Source organism: Neodiprion fabricii, chromosome 4 (genome assembly GCF_021155785.1).
Source record: "Neodiprion fabricii isolate iyNeoFabr1 chromosome 4, iyNeoFabr1.1, whole genome shotgun sequence".
Taxonomy (NCBI): Eukaryota; Metazoa; Arthropoda; class Insecta; order Hymenoptera; family Diprionidae; genus Neodiprion; species Neodiprion fabricii.
In genome coordinates, this window is record NC_060242.1 from 8964452 (window position 1) to 8974316 (window position 9865).

At 37.4% G+C, this 9865-nt stretch overlaps 1 protein-coding gene across 3 annotated transcripts in view; it reads right to left on the minus strand.

Annotated features, from left to right (window-relative positions):
• LOC124180937 (PH and SEC7 domain-containing protein) overlaps positions 1–7692 on the minus strand; it is a 76206-nt gene extending 68514 nt beyond the window's left edge. The window contains exons 1-2 of one of the 3 annotated variants that reach the window (XM_046566892.1): positions 7528–7691; positions 7236–7404 (exon numbers count right to left, since the gene is read on the minus strand). In XM_046566892.1, the coding sequence (XP_046422848.1) occupies positions 7236–7370 (135 nt within the window). In that variant the 5' untranslated portion in view covers positions 7371–7404; positions 7528–7691. Of the gene's footprint in view, positions 1–7235 lie in introns of all 3 variants that reach the window. The other 2 variants (XR_006870341.1, XM_046566891.1) reach the window with 2 other exon arrangements.
• Between the last annotated feature and the right edge of the window lie 2173 nt (positions 7693–9865).

The following is a 9865-nucleotide window of genomic DNA, read 5'->3' on the forward strand; positions in this document are numbered from 1 at the left end:
AATATAATATTGCGCTGTCAATTGACTGATGGAGTTTGAAATTTCGCGCCACTCCGTATGTTCTACGTACTTCTATGTCGATGATTGTTATAAGATTTTGAGGTACATTTTAGAGGTATTGCCATATATTGTTAAGAAGTCGCTTCATATTTTCAGATTACGGATGATAATTCCTGGAAAATTAAATAGTCCACCAATATACTCCACGGCTGACAAGATTTAAACCTTTATTCAACACAACGTTCGTTAGTTAGCACAACCACTTACAAATATCGAAATAAAACCTTGACGATAATTAGCCGTTAATGATCTATGAAATTACACGTTAAGACGTCTTTAGATTTCATTTTTTTGAATTATTTTTTCCCCATTTTTCATAAATCGACTCGTCATACAAGTGCAAACATCGAATACAATAGCCAACGAATTCACGCCTCTCGAAGGCTGCGAATGCGATTATGCGGTCGTGTCTGCTGCAAAAAAGCTATGCATTTTAGTTCATCCGACTAGTTTACAAATGGGCTGTCAACATTACGGTGCACAACTTTTTTTTAAAACAGCTATTCGATTTTCTAAGATTTGAACAGAACTCGATCAGTTCTATAGATATATGTTAATACGAGCAATAGTTGTAGCTGTTCATGGTAAGAAAAAGGCGAATAAAAAAAAGAAATTATACTAGCATCCCATTACTGCAAATCGCTAATTTCTACAGACCCTGAAAAGATTCAGAGGAGGTCTACAGTTCTTAATACGAGGAGAATCCATGTCCCGTTGCGTTATCGAGATAAAAAACAATCTTACTGTCTTGCATTGATACGACGAAAGCAAGTTGGACAGAAAGTAACTCTAATTGGATCTGGTTGTAAGTTGCGACGATATGGCCGGTAGCCGGGTCGGTAATCCGTTTACTGATATCCTATATCTACCTGAAACCGATCTACTGCCGCCATCTCCTCACTAGTACTCGAATCCGGTACCCGTAATACCGCGAGCGGCCACCAGGCGCTGGCTACCGTTCGCGTCGCTCACAATAAAAGTGCCCCCGGCTGGTTTTAAAAAACAGTCACTCGACCTTAATCCAATGAGACTCCCACAGACCAGTCAGATGGGAAACATCAGATCTAGCTAGAATGCTCAAAATCTCCTAGGTGGCTATTACATAGGCTTTGCAAATGGATTTAATAAATGTATGCGAGCGAGCGCAGATGTGTGGGCATGATTCGAATCAGGAGTACAGTAGCTTCACAAAGCAATATTTAATGGGATGGACACCTACGCTTATCCTGCTTGGCTCCAAGCCGCAGCCAGGGTATAGAATTCATTGCCTCGCCGGTAGACCGCGCTGTCGTCGGTTTCGACTATAGGTTTCGTAAATTGTACACGTGGGGACAATGAAACTGAGACGGCTCATTTTTCACACTAGACAATTAAGTTGGCAACACAGAGAAATCTACAGTGCCATAGTCAGCCAAGCGCGAAACAAAGTCAATCTCAATAAACATAACATAACCCATGACCGTCGAATCTAACCTTAGAATACGTATCAATCCAACAAGTCGTTATCCCCGCGGTATTCTAAGGTTAGATTCGACGGTCATGGGTTATGTTATGTTTATTGAGATTTAATTTGTTTCGCGCTCGGCCGACTATGGCACTGTAAGTTTCTGTCTATTGCCAACATAACTGTCTAGTGTAAAAAATTAGCCGTGTCAGATTCATTGTCCCCAAGTGTACATGCGGCAATGGACGCGACTGACGCATTTGAAGTATTGAACGATAGAATCGAGTAAATTATATTATTTGTGTTTGTAATGAAAGGACATCACAGCATGTTAACATGTATTCTAATCATTTTCAGACGGTTAAATTTTAGACTTCCATAAACTGTGGCTGTAAAACATTTTTCAAACATGTAGCAATATTTTCTAGAATTACATACTGAAATAAAAGCAAAAAACATTTTAAAGACTTGTTGTCATCGCTAAATTGTTGAACGATCCCTATCCTCTTCAGAGTTTTATGGCGTTTTCAGCTATTAAGATTTGTCCAGTGAGAATTAGTGGAAACAATTATATTAATTTGCGTAAGGTTTGAGAATTCCATACTGTCCTATTCCATCCTGCTGTTCTGGCAATTCGAGCTTTCCAACTAGCTCAAAGCCGACGGAATAGAAAATCCCCGTGAATCAGGTACATACAGCTGTATCAGCTACAGTTTGTACACCTGTCTTTTTATTACGAGATTGAATTAAGTAACGTTACTGTAACGAAACGTTGAGAAAAAATCACTATTTTCTTATTTTTACAATGATTTTGAAGGCATTAGGATTGCACGATATGAGTATATTTCGTTGTATTATGGTTTACTAAATTTCAAACAGTTTCAAAATTATGAAATAACGATTTTTCTTCAACGTGAATCGTTACGATATCGTTACTACCTGAAACAAGATTTTTTTTTGTAGGGTACACAAACTGTTACGAAATATCGAATGGCGATCATAGTATTACCGCCTTTTTCCATTCTGATGTAACGCAGTCTGTACTGAAATCTGCGTATAAACTGTCCTGATTCTCCGAGAGAAATATATGTAATTATTGACGATTTTCGCTGCAGCTACGGATGGAAATAAAATTATCTTTGATATTTAAGAACTCAATTTACGCATATGCATTTCTGGGAATCGGCCTGTTTTTTGGCAACAATTTTGAAATCCGCTAATCGCTACAATCGCTGAGGAGTTTCCGTATATTTCCCTAATGTTACCGATTTCCAGGTACAGTGTGTAAAACATTGTGAGACTGACTGGATAATTTATGGGATAAAATAAAGTAGAAAATAGAAAAATCCTTTTAATGATTACAAGATTCAATTTATTACATATTAATTTTCGCAGTAAGACAGAAATGTATACAAAGTGCAATTAGCTATACTCATTTTCTTACAATCAGTCTTCGCGATGAACCATTTTACGTAAATTCAATGGTAGTAAAGCATTAATCAATAACAAGAAAAAAAACCCTCATTTAGCCATTGAATGTTTCTCTAACATCGATAAAAACAAGCTCGATGAAAGCAATACACTTACCTGTTAAGAGCGACGGGACTTAAAATCTTCAAGAAAAATTGCGTGCTGGTTTAATTATCGAAGAACACGTGACCTTGCCCTTGCTTTTGTGGTAAATATTACTACGGCAGTACATGTATTGAAAGAATACGGCAACCCTTCAAATTGACCACAAGTACGATCAATCGCCTTTCGCCATTGGATTGCAGAGCTTTTGATTCAAAAGTATCGCCACACGCCGCTCGTCGCGCACTCTAGTGGTGGCCCGCTAGACTATACTCCCAACTGAACATTTGCGCAATAAATGACAATCTGTACTGGGAAAGCTGGTCCTCCATACATGTATATTGCTCCGTCTTAGCTTAGCCGTTCGTGGTTTACCGACTTACTTTTAAAATAGTCCGGCCTTCCGCTTTGTACCAATTTCCTTACATATATGTATAGCCCACGAGGCTGAAGCTAGCAGCCAACGTTCTGATGTTCATTCATAGCGGTCATTCGAGTAACGTAAGTGAAGTACGAAAATCGAAATGATGTACGTTACCTTGAATCCACGATACTTCGAAAGGGTATCGGTTCTACAAGGATCAGTCCTACAAGTGAACAGTTCAACAAGTTCGTTTCGACATGTGGTGATCCTACAAGTTAGTTTCTCCCGATTCGCCTTGGAAGGTCTGTTTCTACAAGTAACGGTCCTGCAAGTTTGTCTCTACAAGTGCCGATCCTACAAGTTCGTTTCTCCGGATTTGTTTCGAAAGGTCCGTATTTCACAAGTGCGTTTCTCATACATTCAACTGTCAATTTCGTACATTTTGATTTAATCTGATTTAAATTATAGGACCGCACTTGTAGAAACGGACCATTCGAAGCGAGTCAGGAAAAACGAACTTGTAGGATCGGCACTCGAAAAAACGAACTTGTAGGATCGCCACTTGTAGAAACGAACTTGTAAAACTGATCGCTTGCAAGACTGATCCTTGTAGAACCGATACCCTCTCGGTGGAGATTATATGAACGTGAGAATATTTGATTACGCCCACATTTCAGAAGTACAGAATGCATGCAATGAAAGAAACAATCGTGACGTAATGTATTTTCGGAATATTCATGTATTTTCCACTGATTACTCGACTCTACCTATTACTGTCGCATTTAATTGGCATTTAATTACCGTGTAATCATTATTTGAAATCTGCCACCCCTAGTGTAGATTCGCCCGCTGTTAGCGTCAGCAGCCCCACAAATAGTTGAATTTCTTTTTCTTTTAATGAATGGAAAAGACGTGCATCTATTCGGGCTTTGCATATTCTTGGCGCATGTAATTAGCATTTAATTACTGTGTGATTACTTTTTCGAAATCACACACCTTTAGTAGATATTTCGACGTGACGCTGTTAGTTCGCAACCAAGTTGGCAGGACCACAGGTTTTTTTTTTTTTTATAGGCGCAGCGACAAATTCGGAGTACAGCATTTAATTACAGTGTAGTTGCTTTCTCGAATTTCTCACCCCTAGTGTAGATTCACTCGCTGACAGCGTCAGCAATCCCACAAATAGTAGTAAAGCATTTGAAAAAAAATGGAAAATGACAACCATCAAATTCAGGCTTGGGATATTCGTAGAGCATCTAAGTGGCATTTAAATACTGTGTAGTTGCTTTGTCAAATTTGTCACTCCTAGTGTAGATTCACCCGCTGACAGCGTTAGCAATCCCACAAATAGCAGGAAAGCATTTGAAAAACAATGGAAATTGATGAGCAGCAAATTCGGGCTTGGGAAATTCTTGAAGCATATATTTACTTATAGCATTTAATTACTGTGTAATTACTTTTTCGCAATCACTCACCCTTGGTGGATATTTCGATCCGGCGCTGCTAGTTCGTATTCAAACTGGCACCGTAAGATTTTTTTTTTTAAATGCGGAAGGACAAATTCGTCGTTACGACATTTAATTAGCATCTAATTGGCATTTAATTATTTTATATTTCTTACATGGCGGTGCCAGCTTAATAGAGGTAAATTTCATAGGTATTCCTTAAACCAAAGTAATAGAAGCTTCCGTTTACACAATGTTTGGTCAACAAAAATTCGCTTTTTGTGTGCAACATGAAAACTTTCAACTGTTACGTTAGAAACGAGGTTTAGTATAATCGAATTGATATTAGAATATTTTAGATACGGATAGTTTTATTGTAATGCGATTCTTTTAATTTTTTCAAAAATACAATTTTTATGAACAAAAATCAGGTTATATAGTTTTATAGAACACTGGTCAACAAATTTTTGTAACAACGAAGGTGCTTACTAATTGTGAAATACCTATCTAACTTGATTATAAAACCATATACATTTTAAATACCAAACCATTGCATATAGTTTCGCCAGTAAAATTGAATGTTTATCAACTTGACTTAGCTGTTTTGATCCGGGGTGTTTTGTTATTTACTGTAAATACCAGTTAATTAGTTAGAATAAGTAACAAAACACCCTGAATCAAAAAACGTAAGTTAAAACGAGAAAATTCAATTTTACTGGTTGTAGCTGTAACACAAAAATTAGATCTGATCGGATCAAAATCAATGTGGTTTTATAATGAGGGTAGATAAAATTGAAGTGACAAATTGTATGTAACACTGGTGAACAAAATTTTGTAACAAGTAACCTTCCTTGTTACAAATGTTGTTGACTAGTGTTGTATATAATTTGTTTCTTTTCAATTTAAAAATTTGTTGACCCTCTCAACTAAAGCATTAAACACTATCACAGCACAATATTTATAATTTTTCATACTAGTCCTCTGGTAACATTTAGGAATAGGTAACGACTTGTTCCTGGTAGACACACCCCAATACGACTGTTCCATATGTCACAGTACTGTGAATAAAAGGTGCATAGTATATGGTACCAAAGCTTACCTACAGGTATGATGGTTTTTGCCTTAAAATAACGTAGAGCAAATATCTAGTCCTTCTGAACAAGAGTCAATGTGGCGACGCGACCACGAGCACCATTCCACATGTACGCCTAAATACTTATCAGTATTAGTTTTCCTACATAGCTGCATACCAGCAACCATGACCACAAAATGGTTCAGAATAGAATCATTATATTTCACGTTAGTAACACAGACTGATTTGGTAACATTTAGTGACAAGCTATTTACATATAGCGAATACCTAATTTTCTCCAGTATTTTCTTCAATATTTTTTGACTCCTTCAAGTTATCAAAAAAATTGCTTCGCTTCACATTACTATGGGGTTGAACTCTTTAATAAATAATACAATCTAAGTGCTATCAATATGAAGTGAATAGTGTGGATAATAAGACTACAAAGTAACGCATGGAACAAGACAACTTTCTAGTTCTTAAAATGTACATAAATGCATAAAAAAATAATCACTACCTTAATATTTAATTAGTATGAACAATATAATTATATGCATTTCAGAGGCTGAGGTAACGTTGATTTTTCTAACGATTGTTCCAGTATTACAGAAAGTTTTTGAATCATCAGGATAAAACTAATAATTTGTACATGATCTACGTCACGTTTACTTCCCATTTAGATAACTCCACAACTCTTACTTCTTTAATAATAATAATAATCATATAACAAAGCAAACGTTGAAAAATAATCGAGATGATAATATTGTGAATATATCAGGCTTTAAGCGTATTAGAATGCTGCTACACTCGTTTCGCTTGAATACAAACTGGACATGTGGATTCCACTGTTCATTCTGGGCTTCCACAAAACTAGGCCAATTAGCATTCTTGACGATTAATCGACAGGAATAGTTTTTAATTATTTTTTATCCAGTTAAACTAACTTCGTTTTGGCAGAGCCTACAGACTTGATAAATTAGTTCATATTTATATATGTAGCTATAAAACGTTATCACTTTCGGTTGGCATTCTACAAAAGTTACCTCTCTTAACCACTTGCTGCAAACTATTCTTGTCTCTTAGTACTTGCAATGAAAATTTATACGTCTACATGAAAATGAAAAAATATGTAAGAAATCGCTACCCTATAATCCGCTACCGTAGAACGTAGCTTAGACTACCTGCTGCTAAATCCGCCCCTGCCGGGTGCAAAGATGATTATTGCCGTCCGTACGAACCGCGAGCTTTGAGGAGGGGGAGGAGACTGTAGTAACTCACCTTGCCGCTTTCAGCCGCCGGCGAATTCTCAACGATGTCATAAACGATGTGTGGAAGACCGGCTGACCCGAGCAACGAAAAACCAAATCCAGACGTGTCGCTCCGGTTTAATGTAACCAGTAGCTCCTCAGCCATGTTTTAGCCACATTGATTTCACCACTGCCATTTGCTGCACAACCCACATTAACTAACACATTGACGAAACTTCAACCAACAAATAAACAAAACAAATCCAACGAAACCAGTACAGTCTGAACGAACGAAACTCAGCCAAAGGAGAAAAACATAAGACCTTCTGGTGCACACCGATCGCTGACCGCTGGTTCCGAACGTAACCTCCCAGCTTTCTTTAACGAGCATCAACAGATGACGAAATGTGGTGGACGCCACTCCTGCATGCACACACTGGCATCTAACACGCACAGCACGCACGCGTCACAGTGACAGCCACAGCATTCTGCTAACAATAAGCTCCACGGTAAACGGGATCGACGGGATGGAAGGCGGCGAGTCAGCGACACAACTACCCTGCTGCCATCTTATCGGTATGTTACCTAACCTCTTCGGCCGTTGTATGAACCATACGTTTGCGGGCAAAGACCATAGACTTATAAAGATAGACTGAGCGGCGAGCTCTCCTAGAAGAAGCACTGACGCTTACATATATAGGACAGAGATATACCGAGGGTACTGCTCTCTCTTTTCAATCGGCGTCATGGTGGGAGTCAACGGAGCAGTGGAAGTGGAACAGCTATAGATATAGGCGCATAATTTCGCCTCATTCTCCTCTGCCGCCTCGATCCCCGCCACAAACATCGTAAGAGAGAGAAAGGAGCACTCCCGGCATATTTCTGTCCTTTAAATGTTTGCTTCAAGCGGCTCATAAGAGCGCTCAGTCTATCTTTATAAGTCTATAGCACAGACTTACGGACAGAGCACCAATAAGTGGTATTGTAGGCACGGGGGTCGGGGACTGTCCCAAAAGACGGAACGGGAATCAGAACGGCAACCATATTGATAGGCGCCATTTGTGCGCCACTTTTAAACCAGTTGATTATTAAATAAATGCCAAAGGATGTGGATGCAGTGCGATGTATCACCGGTATCACGGACTCGGTATTTATACGTACTGTTTATGCTGCTTGTGCGTTAAGAACAACACAAGGAGCAAAAAGAAGGTCGTGAAATTGACTAAGTGGTATAGTGGTGGATGTAATTAAAATATTTTATTTTACAACTTGTGCTTCGTGAACACGTTGACTGACGCAAAGGTCATAAACATCTAAACCAAATTTGTATAAACGCAATATCAAAGAGATGATCCATATTAGTAAAAATAACAATACTATTAATAGACGTACAGACATACAAAATCTAAGTCATCTATATTTCGATATACTGTTGTTCAAAATTTTCACGCTCAATGACATTTGGGTAACATCTCACTTTCGACAATTCACTATCATATTGAACTATCGATTTTGGTGATAGATCGCAATCAATCCTCTTGTCACTACCTTCCATCATGCCGTTTAAATAACATCTAATTGTAAGCTGAAAAGGTTGTCACTTATTTGTAAGTAATTTTGTAACATCGCTCTCCTATAACTTAAATTCCATTTTGAAACCTTGTAATTTTGCCTTTTCTAACGTATCTTTTATATATTAATTGATAATATTTAATCTACGTTATAAACTAATATAGTTTTATGCAACCGAATCCTCATGAACAAGCTTCCCTCAATAAATTAACAGTGGATGGTTCGGAATAATAAATAATACCTACATTTAGAATTTAGTAAAAAATTTTCCCAATCAATACACTATCTAAAGATAAATAAAAGGATGTTTAACAAAACCATTCTGTATCTTTTTAGCCTGAAGATGGTCGGCGGGGCCCGACCGAAACATCGTTTTTACATACTGTAAATAAATTTTAAATTGTTTGACCTTCACTCGACGAAACTAACGACTGACGTCACCTTAAGATGGTAACCTTCGATATTCTTCTTATTGTAGGTGGCTACAAATCACATACATCTTTTTGAGCAACCTTTTCAAAATTTTCCACTCCACCTTTCGGACACGTAATAATGTATTCAATTCTCACTTCATGAAATTAGATAAACGTGCAACAGTGCAAAGTATAACTATACTCGCATCAATTTTCTTTGATGCGGAATAGCAGATTATAACTGTAAGTATCTTTTGATAACGGTAGTACGTGCGGCCCACCGGATAAAAATTGACTTTACGGATAATGTTGCGTTGGAAACAGGATTTAATAATCTGAAAGCTTTCGGATTATTCCCCCAGAAAATCAGTTATTGACAAACAACCGTTGATTTTTCAATAATGTTATTTATATAATTCTGAACACTTATACAGAGTTTGGCCTGTGGGAAACAGATTTTTTCACGTCCTTTTTAGCACTTTGAAAAACTATGAATTGCCAATAATTAATATTCAGCATTTCAACAATTGAGAACAAAAATATGGTTTGATAAGTACGTCAATATTATGCCGAAGGTGAAATAATTATTTTAGCAATTTTTCATCACATTTCTAAAAAGTTGTATTACTGAATGACAATGTTAACAGCTTATCAAAATATAACATAAATCCACAAG